We start from the raw sequence: 27,799 nt of genomic DNA, 5'->3' as shown, positions 1-27,799 counted from the left end.
TGTAAGAGGCCTTGAGTCCCATTACAAGAAAAGGGAGGGGTATAAATCAATATCTCACCATCATTGCTATCATCATATAAAGCAAGGCAGAACCTTCCAATTATGGGTACAGGGGGCCATTGCAGACAGCCAAAAAATTCAGCAAATGGGAAAAGGATCTGAGACAACTAGCAGCTGAAAATAGCAAGTACTTTGGGAGGCATAGAAGCGAAGCTATATGAATAATGTGGGAAAGCAAGCAGCTCCTACAGAAAGGCAAGACAGCATGAATAGGTGTGTCTTTGGAGGGGTTTAAAGTTTTCACCTTCTACACTGCATTTATAAGGCTGTTAAGAACCCAGTGTCACCTAACTGCAGTCGCCACAGAGCAGTTTTGAAATTTCTTCTAGACCAATTTGAAATTTTTTCTGAAGCCACATCATGCCTGGCAAAGCGTAAATTTCTGCTTTATATAGAACTCTGCTCCTTCCGTCTTTCGTAAGCCACGGGGCAAATTATGCAGCCTCCATTCATTTTCTCCGGGTGCTTGTGAAGCTGTACTATTTTGGTGCTCCCTCTTGCCCTCCTTATACTGCCTCAAGAAGTTCCCTAGCCCTCTCCTAAATCGCTGAGGCAGGACGTGCGGTTGCTAGTCTGTAACCCAATATATCTGATATTAATCCCCTCACTGTCTGATGCGTTGAGACCTGCAAGGCACTTCAATAGCTAGCCCTCTCCCATTACAGCTCATAAAGTTCTGGCCTTTTAGAATTGAAGAGACGAGACGGCTACATGCTCCCAGGCTCACATTTGATATTTCCTCAGTGGCTACAAACAACAGAACTTCACTCATTTACACCAATGGAAGATCTCATCACCAACTCATCACCATTTTTATTCTTCTTTTTAAAAGACTACCCACTTTCGGGAATGTAAAATGCAAACTCCTCATTTTCAGCTGCTGCAAACAGCAGTCAGTTTTCCATGTATACTGGTGGGAAACAGGTTACAGTGTGATTCTGAACAATATTGGCTCAGCTTTTAAGCCTGGTTTAACATTTTTAACGGTAATGATAGGCTCAGTAAAGTATGCTTCAAGCACATTCTTCTGTCCCTCAGATTCTTTTTGCTCTGTATTTTGGATCAGTGTATTTGCAGCCCAAGAACAGATGGGCATTGCTGAAACAATTGGAAGGCCAGAGATGTTTCCTTTCTTTATAGGCACGCATTGTGACTGAAATTCTTTCCTCTCCCCTCCATGCAAGATCTCACTAGGTTTAAAAATACAGTATGTTTTTGCAGTAGGCAGAATGTGAAGCTAAGTCCACAGATGTGTGTGGGTGCTTAAAGACACAGCTGGGATTCTGATTTTACCCCCCTTCATGTTGCGCAGTGCAATAATTTATTTATTAACCCAGAAGTAAAAATTTTATTTTAGGGTTCTTCCACGTCTTCTTTAATTGGCTAGGTGTTTGTCAACTTTTTAATAAGCCAAAAAAATGATATTAACTGGGGGCAACTTTTCTTTTATAGCAGTTTAATATGACTAAAGAAAGTGTTTCAACTGTTAAAAGTGTTCTTACTAAATGTTGGCCAGCTCTTTTGTTTTGAAATACTTTGGTTTTGACTAATTTAAAATTAATCTAGCAAATTAATCAATCTATGGTCACCTTAATGAGCAACTCCAAGAATACCCTTTAATCTGGAATGTATTGCTTGTGAAAGTTGTTAATGCAGAATGTGAAGCTGGAGAAAGAGGTTTTTAATTCAAAGGTACATTCCAGGCAAGGTGGGTTTTTCATACAATTTATAGGTCTAAGAAATGTAAAAAACAATAGGTACTCACTACAGCAAGGGCATATCAAATCTAGTTAAAGAAATCTTGCCATTTGATGGTTTCATTTAGAATCCCCATGTTACAGTGAACATCCAGATTTTACTGAATGTTGCCATTTAAATGTGAATGTTGGAAATCCAGAGGAATTTTGTGAATACCTGAAAACAGATATATATCCCCCACCCCACCAAGCTCTTTGTAGATATACCAGTGAATGCTGACATTCACCATATCTGGGACATTCTGCATCATATACTGTACTCTTATCTTAAATCACATAATGCAAGCCAATTATTTGACAAATAAAATCCAAAGCGTTGTAGTATATTGATCCTACATATGAGTGGTAGCATATCAACATGCCATTCAACTGCTGTGACATTGCATTAAAATGGATGGTAGGCAAGAAGCCTTATAATGCTACTACTATAAGGCTGTAATTCTAGCCTCATTTACTTGGGAGTTACCACCATTGAATTCAATAGGATTTACTTCTGAGAAGAGAAGATTAGGGCTGTGATGTTAGTGATAAAGGTGTCTTGCTTTTAATTTTAATTGAATAATAAAAGACTTACATAAATTGGGATCAAATAAAACTATCTTTACAGAAGTAATATTTTAGGATATTTAATTGATAAAGGGGTATTTGTTTCTTTTGTCTGACAAAGACACACAGACTGATTTTTTTGTGGGGGTAGGAACATTAATTTACTGGAATTATGAAATGTATACAACAGGCTGATTACAATAAATAAATAAATAAATAAATAAATAAATAAATAAGCCCCAAATTCCCTTTAATTCATGACACTCATATTACATACTATATTCTTAGTTAAATTGATTTAGCTCTAGCCCACTCCAGCAATACAGCTTGATATTCCCTTAGCATTTCCTAGGAGTCATAATCATACATGCATTGGCTTCATTTATTTATTTATCAATATGCAACATTTATAGATTTTTGTTTCTCTGCTTTCTTCTTTACTAATGGCTTTAAACCTCATTCTGTCATTACTGCCTTAGCAGCTCTCTGAAGAGCTATGTGCCAGAAGGAGAAGGAAGCACTCTCTTGGGATCTGGGCTTCAAGGCAGTCAACAGCAAAACATAAAACATCTAAAGAAGTGATTTGGAATCTGTGGCATGATCTTTAAGTGGTGGAAGTCTACATGATTGAAGTCAATTTAGCTTCACTGTTCACCAGCGGGCATATCCAATGGTATTAAAATACCTCTCTCTATGTTTACTGGGTCTCCTCAAAAACTTACCATCCTGTTGTTCCTTGGAGAACTCGATCTGTTAGAAAAAAAATCAATCACAAAAAGCCCCTTTTTTAAAAAAAAAAGAAAGACTTGTTGGACTTGACAGCATCCAGCTTGCTCCTTGAAACATCTTCCCAAGATGCAAAGAAAAGGATTTTGTCTGATTTTTCAAGTGTAGCTGAGATGCCACCAGGTTGCTAATGGAACAATGCCTACTTAAGCTAATGAGTATCCAGTATTTGATGTTCCGTGCAATGAATCACATCAACACGCAGGGAATTGAATTTATGTTCCACTTACCAGCAATCTGATCAGCGCTGAAGGACTGCATTTGGCAAAAGAGAGAGGAAAGTAAAAAGCTAGTACTCTTGGAGGGAAAATTGCATTGACAGACAAAAGTTATACATATCCTATAGTGTGTTTATGTGAACTAAATTGGCCACAAATGTATTTTATGTATTCCATTATTTGAAATCTTTCCAGGCCACCTTTCAGGGCAAAGCCCTCCAAAAGCAGTTTATGTTAGAAAAATAATAATAATAAAAGCAGATAACAATGTCATGTAAGTATTTGAAGTCCATTATAGTATCTTCCTGCACACAATCAGAAGCACAGATATATACAGTATGAGCCAAATATCCTAATCCTTTTTAGAGGAACATATTATTGCATTACGGTAGAGAACATAATGTAAATCGAAAATATCGTTGTGCAATAAATACTACATTCAAAAGAACTAATAAAACAGAAGGTTTAAGACCCATATGTCCTGTAAGCCTTTATTTTAAAAACATGCCATTTTGTTACTGTTCATAGGCAGGTTGTGCATCTGGATTCTACTGCACATATATTTCAGCAAACATGAATTACAGGCTATTGATAACAACAACCTGCTATAAAAGACAGGAAACATGTGAGCTATTACATAAGACAAGATTTCCCAAATAATCCCAGTAATTTCACATTAACAATAAGAATAGATGCACACACTCCTGCATGATTTTGGTAGGACACCATATTGGTTCTCTACTCCCTTATGCTATGCATTAATTACACACTTGAAAATGACAATGTTAGATCAAACCACTGGCTCACTATGCAGAACTAATTTTCTCCTGCACCCACCATGATTGCGAAAGTTGGAAGGGAAGAGGAGGAGGCGAGGCTGGAAGCTGCCTGGATCCCTGAGAGTGGTCCTGACTCCCTGGCCTTATTTCTTCTTATTTAACATAAGCCAGTGACATCATGGGCAGGATTAAGTGTCAGAGAGTAGTGGCCACTCCCCCTAGGGGAGTTCTTTAACTTTCTTAGGGCAAAGGCAAAGAAGGATCCATTTCTTGATGGCCCTCTCGTAGGCACTATTTTTAGGAGGGTGAAGAGCAGGCAGGGAGCTGCTGCTTGCTTTCCTGAGTTTGAATCCTGTCAGCACTTTTTCACTCTGCAGCGTAAAGATGGAATATTCCTTATGTAGTCTTCCTCAAAAAAGGCTTGTCGCTTATGGATGCCTGTTCATATTGAGCCAGCTATTGAGCCAGCTGGTGGGACAGTGGACCTCTCAAGGCTTTCTCCAGCTGGCTGCCTTAAGCATTTTCAGCTAGGTCTGATACCTCTGGCATTGAGAACGGCATTTTCTAGCCAGCGAATTTAAGAAGCTTAATCCCAAATTATTACACACCAGGGAAACCACCCCTCCTGCTTTCAGTCAGCATAGTTCACTTGCCAGTTAAGGCAGAGAGTTAGGCAGGTTTACTTGGAAGTAAGATCCACTATGTTAAGGGAACGTTACTCCCAGGTTAAGTTCACAAAGGAAATGATTAAAGACCCAAGAAAAAGTAGCAGGTTTTATTGTAAATTTGGCTTGATTCATGCATTAATGTTGAACATGGTAAAGCCACTGTTAAGACGATTTTACCATATCAGTTTTGAGTGGTGAGTCTATATTGTCTCCTATGTAATATGGCATTTTACTAAGACAGAGCAAACTTTAGCCTTCAATAGTTCAATCTGGCATAGTGAATTCCACATCAAACAAACATTCAGAAAACATTCACCTGTGTAGAGCTGATGGGATGATTTTACCATGAGCTCAGTGATTTTACAACATCCATCAGCAATATGTGAATTGGACCTTAGGGGTGTAAAATTAGATTCAAATAGTTTGACTTAGCCAACCAATGGCTTGATAGCCTTAAGAACAAAACTGAACAGTTGGTGGTTGCCTGAAGTCAAATTTGTAATCTGAATTACTTCTAGCATTTAAAGTATGTATGATTCATAAGATTCTGTATTTTTAGATTTTGTGAATCGCAGTAAAATATAGCTCATGTAGGTTTTGGGAAAATGATATGCTGCTGGTTTATGACAGGCAGGAGAGGGTTCCCATCATTATAATAAAAAGCTGGTAGCATATTCAGAGACAGGAGTTTGGAATACGACCAGTTCCCTCACTACATTTACAGGTTTATTTGCAATCCCTGTAACATTGCCCTTGCCATTCTTTGACATTTCTAGTAGCTACAAAATACAAAACTTGCCTATCTAACTTGCATATTAAAGTGTGGGTAGGGAGACCACATTTAAAATATATTTTGCTTTTATGCAGTTTTGTTTATGTTCAACAGTTTAAACCTGTGTCTCAGGTTTGATTCTGGTTCAGGTAAAAAAAAGGAGAGTAATTTACCTTGTTTGAAAATTAATTGATAATTACCACAGTTTTAGAGGTAACAGAATGGGACTCAAAATTGCTTCCAGAATGAGCTAAAAAGGACTCTGGAGTTCCCCTTGGACATAATGAAATGTGAAGCTTGCTGTGGGAAAAATCCTAATTCCTTTTCATTGGCTAAACAAGTAATTGCCATTCTATCATTATTTCCAATTATATTTAATAATTTGTAACTAATAAAGTTCTACAACTACAGTTCCTAATTGACAGGTGAAGAGCAGCATCTGGAGTAGGGCGTTCAGTTCCTATGCCAAATCTATTATCAGGAGGTATTTTTTCCTTGTTGAGCCGCAAGACCAAGATCGGTCATTCTCCAGGGCATGGTTACATTTCCAATAAACTCACCCCATAGAAACTTTCAGAATATGAGATCCATGAATGAATCCCATGTAAATTTGGGTTAAAGGCAGGAGTGGAGCCACACCAGCGCTATAGATGGCATCCTACAAGCAAGGAGAATGCACATCCAGCCCCACAAACCAGGCCATTTTTGCACTTCTGTTGCTGTGGGTAAGAAAGGATTTTTCTCTTTGAAAGGGAGGCTGAAACTTCATGAGTGAAGCTGTTTCCCAGCTGTAACAGTAGAAATTCTTAGATACAGCTAAATTGGCATTATGGGATTGGCTTGCTTATAGACTATAGATTGCTGAGTAGATCCACCCAATGGGACTTACCCACCTGTAAACCGGTGCAGAATTACAGCCCAAATCACTTCGAAAATGATCAGGGTTGACCTGTCAGTTCTTCAGAGGTAATACTGATTTTGACAGGCTGAGGCCTTGATTGGTGCGTAAGAAGAAAGCTGGGGAATCTTACATGAGTTGTATTCCTCAGCAGTACAGAGTCTGCGTGTGTCGAGGAATCTCTACAGATCCTTTTGCCTTTGGGCCTTCGGGGTTTGGTTTGGTTTGGTTTTGACAATGTACTATTCAGCAGAATGCAGGTGGGGCCCTTTAAGAGGTATTCACTTTTGCTAGCCTCTCCTCCTCAAGGCATAGCCTGCTTGGGTGCTTTTGAAAGATGCCATGGGGACCTGGGCTGGCACCTCAGGTGAGCCACAAAATGCTGGGGAAGAAGTGGGGAGTGAGCCAGGATGAAGTGATATGGGAATTATTATTCACTGTCCAATGAATTTATATTCTGCTTATGGAAAAAAGCCTCTAGCTGGCTCACAAGTAAAACAAAACACACAGAATCATAAATTCAGGTTGCCAAGTAGCAAATGGCATAAACAACAAAACAAAGCTATTGGAATCAATAAGAAATTGATAAGCTTTACTGAAGATACTCAATAGGCAATATTAACCGCTGACTCTGAGCATATATGAAGCTGTAATATGTCAAAACTATTAATATTGCTGAAAAGCCGGGGGGGCGCAGTTAAGAAAAAGTATTTGGCTGGTGCCCCAAGGATTGCACAGTGGTACTTCGGGTTAGATACGCTTCAGGTTACATACTCCGCTAAGTCAGAAATAGTACCTCGGGTTAAGAACTTTGCTTCAGGATGAGAACAGAAATTGCGGGGCGGCAGCAGGAGGCCCCATTAGCTAAAGTGGTATCTCAGGTTAAGAACAGTTTCAGGTTAAGAACGGACCTCCAGAACGAATTAAGTTCTTAACCCGAGGTGCAACTGTATAAAGTTACCAGATGTCCCTGTTTCCCGGGGAAAGTCCCTGGATTTACAAATCAGTCCCCTGACAAAATCCATTGAAGCTGGAAAGTGTCCCTGGATTCATTGAAAAAAATCTGGTAACCTTAGCATAGTAGGCACCAGGTGGGCTTCCCTGAGGAGGGCATTCCAAAGGCAGGGGGGGAAAGCCCCTGTCTCTCCTCCCGGAGGGAGGTTTTCCATAAGCCCCAGGTGAAAACCAGCACATGATTGAATAATGTGGTTTCCCCCACTGCTTCTAGTTAGGTGCTAATCAGGAGTGAGAGAAGAATTGCTATCTCCATGTTGAGCCATGCATGGGAATAAGAAATAAGGACCATTTGGAGTGTCAGATGATAGCAGATGAATTATTAGCAAGAGTTCCTGTCTTATAGTGTTACTTCTGACTGAGGAGTGTGAGCGAAAAACAACATCTCAACATTATCCTGCTATACATAGAAATTGGAAACAAACGTGAAAAGAAATAGGGTGTAGTTTTTGTCTTTGGTAGGAGGAAATTGTCATTTCCCAGGACTACTTTCAATTTTATTAGGTGACCCTCAGGGTCCCATCCAACAGTACAGTTTTCAAAATATATAAAGAGAAATGGCTATGGATATGTCTTTGTAATGTCTGAAAGTCCATAGCTGGGTTGTCCCCTTTGTTATGGGCAGTCTTAATAACTACAGAATAGGCCAAACTCAGAAGATGAAGCTTTTCTTGGATGGAGGTGTGGTGATACAGGAAAGTTGTACCACCGGCAGATTGCTGTCTGCCATGCAACTTCTCAAAGCAGGTGAACCTCTCAAAGCAGCCCATAAAAAAGTGAGACGGGTGGGTGGCAAATGTGTGAATTGTGAGGAAGGATCTAGAAGCTTTACCAGCATTTGTTATTGGTAAATAACATTCTAGAATTCTGACACTTTTGCAAGGGATGAGTCAGACTTGGTTACGCACTATACCTTTAAAGCACATTCTTTACCTCAGAGAATTCTGGGCACTGTAGTTTGTTAAGGGGTGCTGGGTACTCTAACTCTGTGTGGGGTGCCCAGAATTATCTGAGGGGCAAAATGTAGTCTAAAGGTGTTTGCAGCCCAATATGCCTTAACTGACATATTGGTCAGATCAGTGGTCTGATCACATTAAATTAAACGGTCAACATTACTACAACCATGGATATCATATAATAATAATAATACTGGGCTGTGACACTTCAAACAGTGGTTATCTCCCCCCCCCCCACCTTCTTTAATCAGCTCACCTGGGCTGCCTCCTGTTCCTCATGCTGCAGTTGGCATGGCTGCTAGTGGTGGCTATGCACACTGCAGAGCATGATAGCACCTTACGTTTTTATGCATATAGAAAGACAGTGAAATCCTACCATACAGTAAGACGTTCTGTCTAGCAAGCATGTTTAGGATTACAGCCTTAATCCTTTTTGTATAACAAATTTTGTCACTGTTGAATGTAACCGTAAATGCTATTTTCATCCCATCCCAGCTGTGAAAACACACATCTGGGTCTAGTCTCTGCACAAGCATGCAAAAGAACGCAGTGATACTGTGCCACTTCAGGTTGCAGGTGCAGGGGCTGACATAAAAAAAAAATTTAAAAATCCAGGCAAGTAACAACAATCCTGTGTATGTTTATTTGGAAGCAAACCTTGTTGATTTTAATGCAACTTACTTTCAAGTGAAGGGACGCGGGTGACACTGTGGGTAAAAGCCTCAGCGCCTAGGGCTTGCCAATCGAAAGGTCGGCGGTTCGAATCCCCGCGGCGGGGTGCGCTCCCGTTGCTCGGTCCCAGCGCCTGCCAACCTAGCAGTTCGAAAGCACCCCCGGGTGCAAGTAGATAAATAGGGACCGCTTTCTAGCGGGAAGGTAAACGGCGTTTCCGTGTGCGGCTCTGGCGAGCCAGAGCAGCAATGTCACGCTGGCCACGTGACCCGGAAGTGTCTTCGGACAGCGCTGGCCCCCGGCCTCTTAAGTGAGATGGGCGCACAACCCCAGAGTCTGTCAAGACTGGCCCGTACGGGCAGGGGTACCCTTACCTTTACCTTACTTTCAAGTGAATGTGAACAGAATTGCAGGCTTGGCCTATTCTGAAGCTGTTGTTTATTCACACCACTTTATCTTCAGCATAACCCAATTCACTTGTATATACAATGCTCACCTAAATACGAGAGGAGCTGATGCTAAGAATCTGGGGCCCTGATCCATAGCTCTCACCTAAAATGTGATGTGTGTGTGTCACCTATATGGACAACTCTAAAAAGCCTCAGTCTACATTTATGTGGTGAAAATATGGGAATGAAATTCACCATTAACGTGTTTCTTTGGTGTGGAATTTAGAAATGGAAGTAACAAGGCCTAATTGTATACGTTTTTACGTAGCTTTAGGAGTAATGATTCTTTAAGAATAGAACCACCACCACATCTTAGCACTTCCATTTTCTTCACAACTAATTTTCTAATCAGCACGGTAGAAGATGAAGAAACACAGTGCTATTGACATTTACAGTGAGTTCCAAGGGACCTGTCTCCTTTGAGGTGCTTCCAGTGGGCATGTTGAGGTATTAATATCATTAGGGTTGGTGCTAGGGTTGCCAAAACATGCAACTTCTGTCTGTAAACAGGAAGAGTGCCAAATATATATTCAAGGAGCATATTTAAAGCCCACTCTTTAATATCTCTTGATATATGACACCCCTTTGATAGTCATTATCCAAATGTACAGTCTTGTTTCTTCAACATCTTGATTTTTCAATATCAGAAAATTAAATTTGTATTCTTGGCCAGATTAATTCAACTCTAGAGTAAGAAGAGTTCTTGACCTTTTAGATGCCAAGGCACAATTAATTATTTTGCCTATGGCACCTCAAGCAGCATCCAAGCAGCAGCAGTGGGATGTTTTCTCACCGTTGCCATAAAAAGGTATGTCCTCTGTAGGAACAACATAAAGGTTCACACTGTTGCTCACAGATACTGGGCTGGTCAGTGGTGGGGAAGGTTGTGGGTATGGATTAAAAGAAGGCCCCTCTCTTTGCTGAATGAAGACACACATGACTGACTTAAAAGTATACACCATGGCTCGGTTGCTACTGTACCGCCAGCCCAAGGATTTAGGATTACCTGGCCATCTCATATGGAATAGCTTATCCAAAAGTTACTACAGGTACATAGAGTCCTATCTGTGAGGAAGTGATTTTCAGTAGCAACCATTACCTTTGCATTAACATTTAAATATTCTAATAATCATGCCATTTGAGCGTCACATAATACAAATTTGGAATTTAGGGTGGATATGGGTGTGAATGCTACTTGTGCTGTATCTTCTAACACTCATCACTTTGGTGATTCAGCCCATCAGCTGAGCTTTTAAAATACAGAAATTTCTCCTTATTTCCCCCTTATTGGGAGCAGTAGTTTTGTGTTTAATAATACAAATTTGGGCATGGAGGGAACCGAGTCAAGAACTTTTAGTACTAAGAAGAATATGAATCGCTATTTAGTCCAGGACACTGAATCAGGACCCTACATGTATAAAGCAATCCTGGTAAGATCCCTGTCCAGCCTTGTCTTAAATCTTCCTCATTGGAGGGTAATCATGCCAGCACTTTTTTGAGCTTGCTGCTTCATGCATATTCTGAATAGATATGCAAAACTCTTCTTAATGATGTACTTTTTGACATTCAAAAACCACAAGTATTCAAGCAGCACTGAAGCAAAAAAACTTATACAATCAATTTAGTTAACTGGCATGTATGTTTTACAGGCAGAGGCCATGGAATCATAGAATTATAGCTACTTCCTATGGTGTCCAACCGTAGGAGGGATTCATTAAGGTAGGGAAATCCTCTTTGCCAGGGGTAGCCAATGTGGTGCCTTCCAGATGTTGCTGGAATACAACTCCAGTCATCCCTAACCATTGCCCATGTTGGCTGGGTCTGATGGGAATTTCCATCCAAAAACATCTGGAGGGCACCACATAGCCCACTTTTGGCCAGCACAACCACCTGCCACTTAAGCATAGATTTATAGGAAATTCCATTATTTAACCCATCAGGATAGTAAGTTTAGGCAATGGTTATGCTCTTGTAGGACCAGGAAGACTTAATGGTCTAATGAATCCCTTCCAACTTTATACTTCCGTCTAACAGGAGAGAAATGGCTTCCAACCCTCAGAGACCACTTGGACCAGCCTTGGGTATAGTGGCAGGTCAATAGATCTTACCCACGTTGGACTTTCTTTTCTGATCATTAACACTCATCCTCTTCGTGTCTCACAGATGCAAAGTAGAGAGAAATTGTGTCTGTCATTTGTCCTTGTGCAAAGCAATGCAGCAGTATGTATGGTATTGATGCTGTTATCAATTGTAAATCTAACACTATATAAGACTTTAATTGCAAATTCTTTGGTTGTGTGGGCATACCTGCTATCAGGCCTTAGCATAATGGGGGTTTGAGGGTTGAAGATACATGGTTTGTTTTAATAAACTTTTCTTTTCCCTCTTTTTTTGATACAAATAGGAGTTTCACACTACTGTGAGTTGTCTGTCAAGGCAATTTATCTGTTTACCTTCTCTCCTTATACCACTTGTAGTGTTCATTCAGCGACGACCTGGTTGAGTAGTAATTGTGAAAGCCATTGAAGAAAATGGTCAAAATATGCAAAAATTAATATATACAATGGCATGCACATGCACAGTCACACATCAACACTTAGCACATTGTATGACTCTATGCAAGACAATGCTCATTTGTCTTCTGCTTTCTCCTTTTATATTTCCCTGTTTAAGAATTGTTGGATCCAACTGAGCAAAAGTTAGTTCCAGTATAGCAGTGCAATTCTATCTACACTTTTATGGGAACAAGATCCACTGTATTGTCTACACAAAGGTAAGATTGACTGAAGTATGGGTATTTATTCACTCAGAAGTAATTGTGCATAAGACTGTGGTCTTAGTCACAACTAACTTAACAGTGCAATCCAATATATGTGCATTCAAACCACTTCTGCCATACTTTCAATGTCTGCTTGTCTGAATATCCTGAAATGCTGGAGAGCTTTTTACAGGATTTGTGCCCATTGCTCTTACTGTGCTGTATATGCTACTTATTATTAACAGTCTACACTACTCTGCAGTCCCCTCATTCCAGACATTTTATTTCATGCACTGCAATCTGTGGTCCTACTCAAAGTCGGCCACAGGATGGCAGAGCTCAGCCAGGAGTCGAGATGGGCATGCAGGCAGCCCTCTGAGCTTCAACCTAAGACGTGGAGGAGGAGGAACTATCCTTCGTAGAACTTTGGACTGCCAAAGTAAGAGTCCTTAAACATGCAGCCTTTCACTCCTGTGAAAGAAACATACCGTATTTTTCGCCCCATAGGACGCACCGGCCCATAGGACGCACCTAGTTTTTTTGGGGGGAAATAAAGGGGGGGAAAATTATTTTCCCCCCAGGTGCGCTGTGCTAAACCCGAAGCTTGGGGCGTGCGGAGCTCAGCGCCCCCAAGCTTCTGGGTGCTGGCAAGGTCTCCGCTAGCCGTGGGAGAGCCGCGCGGCTCTCCCGGGGCTAGCAGAGCACTGCGCTAATCCCGAAGCTTGGGGCGTGCAGAGCTCAGCGCGCCCCAAGCTTCTGGGTGCTGGCAAGGTCTCCGCTAGCCGGGGGAGAGCCCCGCGACTTCGCGTGGCTCTCCCACGGCTAGCGGACCGCTGCGCTAATCCCGAAGCTTGGGGTGTGCGGAGCTCAGTGCGCCCCAAGCTTCTGGGTGCAGGCAAGGTCTCCGCTAGCCCTGGGAGAGCTGGGTCTCCCATGGCTAGCGGATAGCTTCCTGAAGCCTGGAGAGCGAGAGGGGTCGGTGCGCACTGAGGACGCACACACATTTCCCCTTCATTTTTGGAGGGGGAAAAGTGCGTCTTATAGGGCGAAAAATATGGTATATGCCAATACTATTTTATCAGCCTAGAGCAATACCCCTATAGGCCACAATCCAGAATCTGATATTTGCTTCAGCTATAACCTCTGCAGTAGAGAGCATTTGTACGATGTCAGACCTTGCTCTTCCAGAGTCCTACATTGCACAGGGAAACTCTTTGAGTAGAGAAGGCTCTTCACTGCAGACAACGGAGGCTGCTTTATTAGGACAAATGGAGCACAGCCCCACAAAACTGTTTTCCCTCACAGCCCCCACCTGCCTCCCTTCCGATTTACAACCAGTCACATGTTAGTTCTGTCTGTCATTGAATACGTTATTAGAAGGTAGGGTGGAGGAGCAAGTCCACTGTCAGGGATTGCTGTCAATGGACTCCCTGCTGATAGGAGCCTCCCAAAACTCCTGCTACGTGCTGGTGGCAGCAGCTGTTGCCCTTCTGCATGGGGCCAGCACCAACTCCCCCACCTGTTCTTTCCTTCTGTATCTGACAGCAGTGGCAAAAAAGAGGATCAGCTACTGCCGCCTCCAGCATCTGGAGCATCCCTACAGGCTCTCTCTTGGTCTAATGCAGGGTTTCCCAAACTTGGGTCTCCAGCTGTCTTTGAACTACAGTTCCCATAATCCCTGACCACTAGTCCTGCTAGCCAGGGATGATAGGAGTTGTAATCCAAAAACAGCTGGAGACCCAAGTTTGAGAAACCCTGGTCTAATGTGATGGCCCTGGTCAGCCACTGCTGCCCCTTCTTGCCAGCAGCATTTGCTACAGAGGGAGGGAAGCAGTAAATGAGGAGAAGTGACCAAGTGGTGACAGCGGCAAGCAGGAACAGCTTGACATTATCCTACAGGAAGGCTCAGTATGTTGTTTCAGACGTCCATTCTGACAATGTTGCTCTTTCAGCATACAGTATTAGAGGAGAGATCTGGTTTTCTATGAAAGTTGATTACAGTGGTACCTTGGTTTAAGAACAGCTTAGTTTATGAACAACTTGGATTAAGAACACCCGGAAGTAGGTGTTTTGGGTTGTGAACTTTGCCTTTGAAGCAGAACATGTTTCGCTTCCTGTTGAGTGTGTTCCATTTGTAAATTGAGTCCACCGCTGCTGTGGGAAAGCACGCCTTGGTTTAAGAACGGACTTCCAGAACGGATTAAGTTCGTAAACCAATGTACCACTGTACTCCCCATTTTTGCTTTCCATGGATGTTTGCTTTCCTGTCCTGGACTTTGGGTGTCTGGGGGAGAGGTGAACGTCTCCTACACTGTCCATCCCTGCTTGCAGCCTCCAGAGCACCTCCTCTGATACCTCACACCCCTACCAAAGAAGCCGAACCCTCTCAAACTCCCATACCAGGTTCCAGAGAAAGGCCAGACTGGGGACAACTTAGATTGGCATGTGAAGGTGACCTGTTGTCTAGGTATTCCTTGCTGAGTCCTGATGTGAGGGTGGGGTGGCTATGGGAAATCTGCAATCTGCAGTACACACTTTCCTGATACGACTCACTCATTGTTGCTTTCTTTGAAACAGAAATTAGGTGTATGTGATCAGCAGAGCTCTGACACCAAACCCACATAGATGTACATGTGTGTTCTGCTAACACAATTTTGCCTATTCTTCTGAAGGACAGGGCAGGCAGAGGGAAGGAGACTCCTCAAAAATTGTGCCTCTCCACTCTGGCTCAGAGTGGCTGCCTGTCTGTGTGCTCCCTGAGCTGCTCTGGGTGGCCAGGCAAGGCATGCAAGCTCCTCTGGGTGCATCGTCCGAGGAATCCTGTCGCTGGTGTGGGCCGCGCTCCAGCCCTAAGGGGCTCCCTCCCCAGTCGGGAGGCAGGCAGCAGGAAGGCAGGCAGGCAGACTAGAGGAGGAGAGGCGGAGCCAAGCCAATGGTGATGGAGGAAATCACTGGTGGAATGCAAAAGGCAACAAAAAGCAAACTTTTTGAGTTTCTGGTCTACAGTCTCTTTGGAGGTGCCAGCGTTGTTCCTTGCCAAGGGAGCAAGGGACTGGGGTGGGGTGCGGGGCTGATTATCTTCTTGCCAAGGGTGCAAGGGAACCAAGGTACGCCTCTGGTGGTAGGGAGAGGAATGGAGGTGACCCCACCCCTATTTGAATCTGGCCCCACCCATCCATGCAGCCTCAAGAGCAAAAAGGCTGCCCTTCTCCCTGCTTTAGGAGATGTGGAGAGGACGAGGGATGGCCAGAGCGAAGGAGGATGCTTTACTCACTGACCTGGCCTTGAAACATATGGGGGAAGAAAGCACCACAGTGAAGGTGGGAGCAGAGCAGCTTCAGAAGTCTCCTTCTGCGCTCTCTGTCCCGCCCTCCACCATAATAGGCATCTGCTGGATCTTTCCTAATAATGAGGATAAACCCAAAGGTCTAGCAATGTTCCTTTTGCCCTTTTCTGTTAATGATCATATTCTCACTGGGCGCCAACTGAAGGTACTTTGACCTGGGATTTGTAGAGGAGCCTGAACCTGCAGGCAGGTGGAATTTTCACCTGCTGTACATGGTAAACATAGAGGAAATATTTGTCACACTCCAGGAGCTCCTCGGGTGTGTTTTTATATCAAGTCATGTTAATAGAAGCATTTTATTCCAAGTCAGGTCAGTGGCAATTAAACAGATATGTTTTGTAGTGAGCTGCATCACAGAGTGGTTTGATTTGAGATGTAACTGACACGACAGGGTATTAGAAATTAGTGGAGTTTCCAGTCAGGCGAATGTGTCACATTAAATCAGTCAAAGCTTTACTGCCCAACAGGTGGTGCTAGAAAGCAAACCATCTAGCACCGCCCTTTAGAAAAAACTGAATTTAAAGGCTATGGATAAGCAAATATTAGCCACCAGAGGACTGTCTACTAATGTTCAAAATTTTAAAGAGAAGCTGGAAATAGTTTATGCAGTGCTTTAAATAAAAAGAATCAACAACGTGTACTGGGTCAAGGCTGTTTTCAAATGGTTACTTGGGATTTTCTATTGTAGGGAAAGGCTGCATATTTCTTCATCGGTTGCTTGAAAACTCTTGTTTCCATTGAGAAAGGAAATATCTGTTCATATGAGGGTTCCTTGACTAAACAGCGTGAGGGTGCCGGAAGGGAAGCTGCAGAACAGAGCCAAATTGAAAAAGAATCCAGCTAAATCAGCTCTATCATCTGTTTGCCTGCTGGGTCTCAGACAAAGCCTTGGAAACTTAAATCCCCAAAGTAATATCCCCAAATAAACTATAGCTTTTGATCAATTTATTCAGTGGCAAATGCCACTAATGCAAGTCCTTCAGGTGCCAATGGAAAGGACTCTGGAACATAGCACCCAGGGAGAGGGGGAGATGGATTGAGACTCTAGGCTGAATGTCCAAGAAAAATGTTCTCAAAAATGTAAATGGCTACAGGGCTGGGCATTTTATTCATCAAGATGGTTCTTAGGCTTGGAGACTAGATTCCCAGCACTAATCCTTGGAACGGCAACTATCTCAGGAGGTGACCTTATCCCCATGAGGCTGTCCGGGCCTCAGTTATGAGGATAAGAATATTCAGCTACCTCACTGGGGTATTGTGAGGATAAGGAGTCTCAAATGTGGTAAAGAACAGGGCCATATAAGTAAGAAGACATATGAGCAGAGCACAGGGCTAGAACACAGGAACCAACCATTATTGTTTTAGGACTGGGTACATCTAAGGAAAGGGAGTGCAATTGCCTCCCACCCCTGTTATTTGTAAGTTGGGGAGGGTGGCTTTCTCACATCTAGTTTTGTTGGAGAATGGTTATTTAGACCGTTGTCCAAATGTATTTAGACATTTGATACAAGTGTTCAGAGATTATAGGGATCGTGTGCTTCAGAAATGGAATACTCTTTCAGCAGTGACTGAGTGATAAAGAGCATGGGCTATGAATTGGTAAATTGCCCATGAACTCACTAGGTGGTCTCACATCCTCAGTCCCCACACATCAGGGTAAAAATACTGACTTTTGTTACAAGGTTGTCCTAAGAATTCCTGAGACAGTGTATATAGAGTACTTTCAACTAAAAGGCTACGTCTTATGAGGCAATAATGCAAAATGTTTGTTTAGTAATTCAAGAGGTTTCTCCTCTCATACTGTATTCCAGTTAAATTGGAATATTCATTTTTTGTGCGCTAGCTAATTAGGTATAAAAGCAGGGAGCTCTGGAGCCCGTCACAGAAGGTCCACCTCTGCCGCTAGAGTGACACTCTTGAGTTAGAAAAGTGCTTTCATGTCTGAAGAAGAGGGTCATGCAGGGCTGTTGTGAGGGCTGAAATTACAGTATTCCATCTTTCAGATGATAAATACACCATTAAGCATATTTATGTAAAGGTAAATTAACCGGAGCCACTAGAGTTGAAAATTATATTTTCTCCTAATGAATTGGATACATGCAGCTTTGAAACTAATGTAAATTACTTCAGCGGAAAATACAGCCCACATTCTTCTTCATAGCTCAGTGTACATGAAATCCACCATCTATTATAATTGGGGGGAAATGCCACAGATGGTCTCATTGGAGCCCTGTCTCCTCTCGGTTCAGTTTTGAGACTTTGTTTTTTCAAATGTCTAGTATCACTGTTTAGGCGATGCAGTTATAATGCTCCCTTGGATTTTACTCTGACACCCCTGTGGCTTGCTTTTTAGGTGTCAAAGAATCAGACCTAACAACACTTTGGTACTGATTAGTGTGCTATTTCAGGTTTAGTCATGGAGGACTCTGTAAGACTGAAATCCTAATCATACTTACTTGCTGGAAGTGGGCCCCACTGAAGGCAGTGGCACTTACTTGCGAGGAAACATGCAGCGATAGTATTGCAAAGTAAGCCACATTTACCAGCTTAAAATGATTAAGAGTTCCCTAGAGGGACCTGGTGGTTCAAATAGAGAGCTACAGTATCAAAATTCTTGCCCACCCTTACAGCATTTTTCACTGTTTAACTTGCCATATTAGGCTTCATTTCTTAAGCAGAGTTTCCTAAATTGGTACTGTGATCAATCAAAGGGCTTGTAGACAGCGAGATGACGCTCTACTTAGTCACTCAGGGAATCTATCCAGCTGGGTCTGTCCCTCTGGCTTCATTCCACAGGCAGACGGCTTCCTTGCGGATCACACTTTGAGGTAAAATCCTGGGCAAAATTGTGACTGCATTGCATAACATTTAATGCCAGCATGCAACAACTAAACGGTGGCATGCATCAACTTTGAAAAAGTAAAAACACTCAAAAGGATTTTCATGTCACTGCAATTTGCAAATCATGAACCACAGAGATGAAAGATGTAGTCACTGAAACATGTCAGCTTCTCTTTTAATCTCACATCCAAGTTTGAGTCTGACCCAATTTTAAAGCTTAAAGGAAATGAACTGGGTTGCCATGTCAGCTGATAACCATATATATATATAAATAATAATAATAATAATAATAATAATAATAATAATAATAATAATAATTTCAGAATAAAAATTGCACACTAATTAACCCTTATCAAAAAGGAGGGAGATGTGCTTAATTTAATTAATTGCAAATCTGCTGTGAATTTTGCTTATATGATTTTTTATTTATCTGACAAGGTAAGCACAGACAAATTTAACTGAGAAAGCTTTGATTCAGGCCAAATTGAAATAGATTAGACACCAGAATAAAAAAACAAAAACACCGCCATAGGTTTTTGTTTTCTAACATGCCAAGTTCAGCTACTGAAATAAATATTTGCTATGCCTTAAAAAAAAATAATACACATAAGCTGTAAGTATTTCAGAAAAAAATGCCCAGTTTCTTTTCCAGCTCAGCTTCATTAAAGTATTCAAGCCATAAGTAAGACCAGCCAAAAATGCTCTTCCAGATTTGAATAAGATAATGCACCTGTCTTTTCTAGCTTCAGTGACCACACAAGTCCATCCATTTACCTTGATGCTGGAGAGATCAATTGCTGCTTCTTTGGGTTTTGCTGGTTCTGGCGCTGGTGCTGGGGCAGGTGCTGGGGCAGGTGCAGCTGCTTTCTTGGCGTCTTTCTTTGGTGCCATTTTATTTTCTTTCTTTTTTAAGTTAAAAGGTGCCCCAAAAAACCCTTATAAGAGATTCCTGGATGAGGAGCAGCAGATGGTGAGGATGATCTACAGCCTGGTGCCTTGGAGGTAGACCCAGTGTGTTGAACACCATAAGGGCATATATATATTTCACTTAGTGCCTAATACAATCTTGACACTTGCAGCTGGATTGGACAGTTTGCTAGTCAAGGGGGATGTCATCCGAGTCAGGCTATAAATGGAATCTAAGGGGGTCAGACCTTCATCAGATTCAAGGGGACTTCTGTGCCCTTTTTTAAAGCCTCCCGAACATTTTTGCAATAGATGAAAAGGAGGGAAGAATATGACAAAGCCAGTTTCAGGTCTCTTGTTGACATTGTAAGATTGACCGACACTTTTTTTTCTTGGTAGAATTACAGTTCTGCTAAAGTTGTAAATCTTATTTTCCATCACTGTATGTCATTATGGGGGGATTGAATTTCCATCTGGAATTTTGACTTTAAGGGTTGGGAAATGATCACCAGTTTCCATCTCCCCCTCCCCCCTCCCCTCTTTCCTCCAGATCATGTCCCCTCCTCTCTCCTTTACTCCTCCTCCATTTCCTTCCTTTGCAAGATGAAAATGTTGATCCAGCAAAGAGTATGGGGGTGTGTTTAAAAATAAAGGCAGGCGTATATGGAAAACCGCTTTAGCCTCTCTCTCCCCTCTCTCATTCTCTCCAGTCCAAGATTCTTCCATCTGTTCTTATTACTCTTTTAATAAAGCTCAGAATCTACAATAAAGCTACTCTGAAAAGCCAGAAGCTCTTCGCTTAATCCAATTTCATGTATTGTTGGCTGACATAACCAAGCCCAATTTATTAAGGAGACAGACATGCCACCTAATGTATTTTCCCAGAAAGGCAGTAGACTCCCTTCCCTCGCAGCATTTATAAAACCAAAATAGCTATCAATCAAGGATAGCAGTTGTGTTTATTGTTTCTAATTTAATTGCCAGTCTTCTGTCACGTATTTAGCTCTCTTCACTTCCAGCCTCACAGAGACCTTTCGCCTTCTCATGCTCTCCCGTTCCTTTCCTGAGCAGACAAGTGTTCAAGCTCTTATTAATCACTTCTGTGTTACTCAGAAGGGCTCTGCTCTCATTGTTAATTAAACCCATATTCGGTTACTATACTCTTAGATCCGAAGGAATTCTGACCTCTGCAGCCATCTCAACTGTTGCTTTGTTCAGCTTACTGTATTGAAAATCATTTAGATAGATTTCAGGATCCTGGTATATTTCCAATAATAAGCACAAAGCTACCAATAAAATTCATTTATATCCTTGCAGATTACAAGTTGGGTTGTATTAAATGTAGAAAACAACCAAGATTCAAGTTACTTTCCATATTAATTACTGAACTTCCCCTCCCGCAGTAGTTTGGTCTTCTTGAAAGTGTGATCACCTGTTTATCTGCCTCAGAGGGGTTTACTACACATTAGAAGCAGGTGTGGCAAAATGATCAATTACTGTATTTGGACTCATGGTAACCTTAAAACATACCCACATTCTTCTTGGGCGGGGGGGGGGGGATGTTTCTATATTTTAAGGAAGAGAACAGCTGGGAAATGGTCTGACATGGCTGCCAGCTGTATTTCTGACTGTCTACTTAAAATATTGTCCACCCATGACTGGAACCGCCTATATGGAGTGCAAAAGGTCTTCATTTAATTTTGTTTTCTAGTTTTTGGTCACAATTAGGCCACGTAATGTAGCCTAACATGGGGTCACACACACAAAACCTATTTGGTTTGTATCCAATGCTGCTGTTATGTTTGCAAAACAAGACTTCTTCTTGGACAATGGTCCTGAGCCTTCTCTTTCCCACAGCCCCCAACCCCTCCCAGGGTGTTGGAAGACCCTTTGGGCACACACAGGGAGATAAGAGGAAGGGGAAGTATCCTGCTCCATGAGTTTAACTCTGCTCATGCAGTGTTAGATGCAACCCTTTCTGATGTTTTTATTTTTTTTATTTCTATCTTGCCCTTCCTTCCAAAGGAGCCAGGATTGCAGGAGGACTGTGCCAAACACTGCATTTGTCCCTGGTTTATTAAAGCTCTGTACATTTGCATAACATTTAGTTCACATTACTGTGAATCTACACCTTGCAGAACTGTAGTTTATAATTTGCGGCAAGCCAGTATTCATCATAATGACTAATTCAACTACATTTTTGCACAACTTGAGGGGGATTCTGATCTCTCCTTCCACCCCCCCCCCTCCCATGGCCAGTGCTATACCCCAAACTGCTCTGGAAGGTTGGGGGAACCCCACAAAAGATTTATAGAGTGCATTGGGGCAGGGAGGAAAGGGGGAAGTGATACCATTGAAGCCACATGCCTAGCACTTCCCTGAATACCATCTATAAATGAGGTTTGCACATTGAAGTTAAAGCAACAATGTAATGGGATTATCACCTCCCAGTTTGACTCCACTTGTTAGGTAATTGCCTACTGTTAAGTAGTAGCCCAAGAAAACCAATCTGGAATAGCAGTTTAACACATTGAAATATCAAATGCTAATTAGAATGACCTATAACCAGCAAAATCCAAGAGGGAGGCAGCAGTAGCATAAGACTTTTATTAGAACCAGCTAGAAGTCACAAGGCAGTGAACTAGCTTTGAGTTTCACAAAATTCTTCCTCAGGCTGGATGTTGAACAAAAAATGGAAGTGGGGGAATGTTGTCTCAAAAGGGCAGAACAAAGGCCCATCTGTAAAATGGGACCATCTTAAGATGGTGTCCCAGACATGCAACCTGATCCTTCGCAAGTTTACTCAGCAATAAACCCCACTAAGTTCAGTTACTCACAAAGTCGGTCAAAGAGCAGCGCCAGTCTCGAGACAAATAAACATGTCAGAAACCATCCTCAAAGCCCATTTCATTTTCAGCTTTCTAAAAGCTATTGCTGAATATATGTGGCTTCTTGGATGTGTGAAAAGGGCCCATACACAAACCAGACAAAAATATATACGAACAAATGCTGCAAATCTGGGTTCCACAAAGAAGGAAGAGACTGCTTTGCAGTATGCATTAGTGTTGTGTGTTAAGCAACTGAGGCACAGGTTTAGGTCCCACAAGGTTTATTTAGAAAACCAGAGCTTGTTTTAACACCCCCAACAACAACAACAACAAAAAATCCTGGATAGATCTAGAACTCTATGGCAGTTCTCCTTCATAAGTTCTGCTCATCCACACTACATCTTCCAGCAAGCAGTGCTCACAGTTGCATTCCTTTTCAGGCAAGGCTGTATCTTAAGATCACCAGAAACAATTAATAGAGACTGAAATCAGGTGATGCTTTTGAATTCATGCTTTTGAATTATGGTGCTGGAGGAGACTCTTGAGAGTCCCATGGACTGCAAGAAGATCAAACGTATCCATTCTTAAGGAAATCAGCCCTGAGTGCTCACTGGAAGGACAGATCGTGAAGCTGAGGCTCCAATACTTTGGCCACCTCATGACAAGAGAAGACTCCCTGGAAAAGACCCTGATGTTGGGAAAGATGGAGGGCACAAGAAGAAGGGGACAGCAAAGGACAAGATGGTTGGACAGTGTTCTTGAAGCTACCAGCATGAGTTTGACCAAACTGCGGGAGGCAGTGGAAGACAGGAGTGCCTGGCGTGCTCTGGTCCAGGGGGTCACAAAGAGTCGGACACAACTAAATGACTAAACAACAACAAAATCAGGTGAAATGGAGGCACTGTCGGTGGGTGGTTTCCCAAGTCTGGGAAGTATGGAGACTGTTCTAGATGGGGTTGCATTTCCATGAAACAGCAGGTTTTATGTGAGGCTGCCATTGAAGATGTTCTAGAAGTTGCAGTTGGTAATGTATAGCGCCTCCAGAATGCTGCACAACTCACCCAATTCAATTCATATTGAATCTGTTTTCTGTGATCTGCATAGGCTGCTTACATACTTCCAGTTCAAAATGTAAATATTGACTTATAAATCGCTAAGTCGTTTGGGGGCCAAATACTCTTGCTACAGCTGCTGTCCTAGGCCCTAAAGTTCTGCAGGGAAGGTCATTCTCATGCTTCCAGAGGGCATGGTCTTTGTGGTGGTGCCCTATCTTTGAACTTATTCCTTGAGCTATGTCAAACTTCTTTGATATAGGGTTTTCAGTGTCTATTAGAAGCACATTTTTACTTGTACTTATGAGGTTGTGCTAATGGATGCTATATTGGTTTCATGAACTGGAAACTCTTGGTTTTTAACATTTTGATGTATTGTGGTTTTATTGGTGTCAAATATATTATTCAGTTTTTAACATACTGCAAACCACTCTGGTTTTTCATGAAGGCATGTCTATAAATGGAACAACACCCAGTTTATCTGAGAAAGAGTGACTTGTGGTGCCTCACTCAATGTATATGGCCATCTCTGGCCCTGAAGTTTCCATTAATAGTCTAAATCCTACAAAGGTAAGTTTGCTTAACCCCTTTAAATCAATTGGCTTAAACATGCCTACACTGTGTTGCATTTAAGCCAATGATCCCATTTAACTTAAACCTCTCTCTTAGAAAGCTTTATACACCCAACCATGTATCATACATTGGGCAACATGTGCCCCAGAGTGAATGATAGCTAAAAGGCCAGTGCGCATGGATGTGAGAGCCACTTATCAAGCGAGACAGTCTGGTAGCAGTTCAACAGGTAGAGAGATACGTGCAAGCCTCAGTATTATGTATAGTTCAATAACTTATGGCTCACTTAGTGAGGTGTTTCGAAGCAATCTTGGAAATGACGCAGAGGTGAAAGGAAGAAGGAGAAGGAGAAGGAGAAGAGGGGGAAACATAATGACAAACATGATTTTTTAAAAAACAGAGTCAGATGGCGAGGCAAGCCTTAAAGTGAGGAAAGACTTCATAACACAACCAGTGTGTCATTATTATTCATATTATAAAGAAATAGAAAGCGGAAAAACACACGTTTGCCCAACCCAACCCAACTCTGATCACTGTTTTTCTTATTTTACAATTGAGAACTCGGGATAAGAAAATATTTGGATGTTTTTATAAAAGATTTCCCAAATTTGTACATCACAAGGGATGCCTCCACACGTTGCAGATGTTATTCTCAGCATGGCAACTGAGGGGGGGGGGGCAGGAAGAGCAGCACAACTCCAGGGCTAAATGGCGAGCTTTGCAGCCTATTTCACCACGCATGCCATCTGTATGTGAGTAACATGTGAAGGTGGCATAAGGATTGGATTAGATTGATGTTAGTTGCTGCCAGACTTGTCATAACACAGCTGTGGAAATCACTGTTGTGGAGAAGCTTATGCATCAAATCTGTGCCGTCAAGGGACAAGCAAATCAGAATACTGTACTTTTTTGCTGAATTCAGTAGTTTGCCCCCCCCCCCCAATACTAAGATTGACAGTTCAAGGATACTCCCAGCCCAATATGCAACAATTTGGAAAAAATAATTAATGATTCAAGTGTCCAGGGAATTATAATCAACTGATGTTGTTTATGGTGCCTTAAGTTTCTGTGACTTTAAATATGTGTGCTCCGCTTAACATAGCCATGTGGACTGTGCTGGGGAGTAACAGTGGGATGTGAGGCACACAGGCATAATATACATGTAAAAAGGTAAAGGTAAAGGTACCCCTGCCCGTTCGGGCCAGTCTTGACAGACTGTAGGGTTGTGCGCCCATCTCACTCTATAGGCCGGGGGCCAGCGCTGTCCGGAGACACTTCCGGGTCATGTGGCCAGCGTGACAAGCTGCATCTGGCGAGCCAGAGCCGCACACGGAAACGCCGTTTACCTTCCCGCTGGTAAGCGGTCCCTATTTATCTACTTGCACCTGAGGGTGCTTTCGAACTGCTAGGTTGGCAGGCGCTGGGACCGAACAACAGGAGCGCACCCCGCCGCGGGGATTCGAACCGCCGACCTTTCAATTGGCAAGCCCTAGGCGCTGAGGCTTTTACCCACAGCGCCACCCGCGTCCCTAATATACATGTAGATCTCAGTAAAATAAGAGAACATGGTGGTGTCTGTGTAAGAGACTGTGCAATGAGGCTGGGGAGGGGCAAACATTGGAGGTGCAATCCATGGATTGGGTCAGTAGGCTGTGTGGAGAGGTGGGGGGGGGGGAGAGAAAGCAGGAGCTGGAAAAGTTAACTTAAAAACAAGCAAATTACGTACAGCCTGATTCTTTTTGCTGCTGCTCTGAAGCCAATTCATCTTCAGGAAGAGAAGGGCTGTGAACTAGCCCAGTTCTGCCAGGTAACAGAGGGTTAGAAATCAGCATAAAGCTTTTCTTTCCTAGCTTTCACACCTAGTAATAGGCACATATCAATTTGCTGGCATGGGAGGCAGAGACAAGCTGTGGACTGCTAGCTGCCTAGTTCAATCAACATACCAAGCTGAATCGTCATAATCAGCAACAGCCAGCAAACGCTACCGGACAATAAGACCTACCTTCCTTTTCCAACTAACCCTAGATTTCATGTAGGAGAGTCAATTTTCTGTGACTAACTTCTTGGGTGCCTAGGACAAAGTTTAAGTACTTTAACCATGCAGACAGGAGCTGACCACAGAACTGGAGAGCTCCACCAAGATCTACTTTAAGAAGCCCTGGCTTAGAGGTGCTTTGTACTTTTCAAAGCCCCTGAAATAAAGTGGAACACCATTGAGGAATTCACACCAATTGTTTAGTATCTAAAGCTTAAGGAACAGCTGCGGATTTAGATGCTTTCCCTTATGATGGCGTGAAACAGAGCAATGAGTGGCATTTGGGAAGCTGGCTAGCGCTCCACTTTGCACTGGGAAAAGACATGGGAAACTGCTTAACACTGACATCCAATGTGAACAGTGACAGAGGCTTATCTGTTTCCAGGTGTTACAGAAACAGAGTTTCTCTTCTGCTTTTAACACAGCAAATAACTAAATCACTCTGTCATCCCTGGCAGTGTGACTTGACAAACTTCACTTGTAATGGAAAGCAAAGGCAACAGCTGAGGATTCGGGTGTTCGATAGCAGCTGGCTTTTTATATGTTCTGCTCCTAGACAATAGATTCCTTCACTTCATCATAGGGCTTGCTGCTAAACTCTCTGAACTGGGGCAAAGGAACTTTGCTTATTAGAAGCATTGCATACTTGCTTTGGAGTTAAAATTGTTACAGTATTTCCACAGAAGGTAGAAAGCTGAAAAATGTCCAAAACACTATTATTGTACTAGAAGAGTCTGGAAACTGAACATCTGTACTTCTTGTCCTCAAAAATGGAGAATATGAAGTGCTCCCAAGAACAGACAAGGCACTTCCACGTCACCTAGAAGCCTGACTTGAACATCTTTCCTTCAAAACAGGGGATGTTCAGAACTGTTTAAGGACTTTTACACTGGCTAGAACGCTACTTTCAATACATATATTTATAAATAATAATTAGTTGCTTTGAATAAGGGTTTTAAGCTACAACCCCATACACACTTATTTGGGAGTACCGGTAAGTCACACTGAGGTCACTTGAGCGTACTCTGAGTGGAAATGAAGAAGATTTTGCTATGAGTCATTGATGGAGAATTTTGAAAATATTTGCATCTGACATCCTCAAAAGCTGTTTGTGTGAGGCTGCAATTCTGTACACATCCAACTGGGAATAAGCCCCATTGATGACAATGATGAAGCTTCCTTCTGAGAAAACATGACATAGGCTTAGATTATGAGGGTGCCTCCACACAAGCAGTTAGTCCTTGTTGGGGTTGTGCTGTACTGTTACCAGAATGGAATTCTAATTTCCCCACGAGGAGAGACAGCCTTCCAGACAGAGAACTGTCCTCTGTAAAGTAGGACATTACATGGAAAAGTAATTATGAAACATTCTAATGAGCTCTTGCTCCTGCATCTTTTAATTGCAACCTGTTCTGCAAATAACTGCAGGTGGTAATGTTTACTTCTATGCTGCAGAAAGTTTTTTTCTGCTGGTTTCTGTTAAAAGCACATTATTCTGAAGATAGAGCTTGGATTTTCAGAACTATGTTTTCCATTGCAGCAGTTGTGTTATTCCACGCGAGAACCTAGCTGAATTACAATTCCATCGTGGGTTGGCTTTCTTATCATAAAATCATAGAACTGTAGAGTTGGAAAGCAACATGAGGGTCATCTAGTCCAGCCCCCTGCAATGCAGGAATTTCTTGCCCTGAGATTGAGCTATTCTGCAGCATCACAGACAATGAGAAAAACACCCATTCATGATAAACTGGATGAATCTGAGACATGGAACAGAAGAGTGGCTATTGAAGTCTGACCGTGATTTACAGATACAAACTGAATTGTTCAGAATTGAGACTGATGTATCGTTAAAAGAATAAGAGAAGTAGCCCCAAAGAAAGTGATT

The 27,799-nt window shown here is 42.3% G+C and overlaps 1 protein-coding gene across 4 annotated transcripts in view; it reads right to left on the bottom strand.

Annotated features, from left to right (window-relative positions):
• Positions 1 to 19,550, bottom strand: part of MYL1 (myosin light chain 1) — a 29,778-nt gene extending 10,228 nt beyond the window's left edge. The window contains exons 1-2 of one of the 4 annotated variants that reach the window (XM_028704839.2): positions 19,295 to 19,550; positions 3,086 to 3,113 (exon numbers count right to left, since the gene is read on the bottom strand). In XM_028704839.2, coding sequence (XP_028560672.1) covers positions 3,086 to 3,113; positions 19,295 to 19,411 — 145 coding nt within the window. In that variant the 5' untranslated portion in view covers positions 19,412 to 19,550. Of the gene's footprint in view, positions 1 to 3,085; positions 3,114 to 3,379; positions 3,411 to 4,204; positions 4,308 to 19,294 lie in introns of those variants that run through there. The other 3 variants (XM_028704850.2, XM_028704843.2, XM_028704846.2) reach the window with 3 other exon arrangements.
• Between the last annotated feature and the right edge of the window lie 8,249 nt (positions 19,551 to 27,799).

The sequence above is a fragment of the Podarcis muralis genome, chromosome 1 (genome assembly GCF_964188315.1).
Source record: "Podarcis muralis chromosome 1, rPodMur119.hap1.1, whole genome shotgun sequence".
NCBI classification, from domain to species: Eukaryota; Metazoa; Chordata; class Lepidosauria; order Squamata; family Lacertidae; genus Podarcis; species Podarcis muralis.
This window is presented reverse-complemented; position numbering and strand designations above follow the sequence as displayed.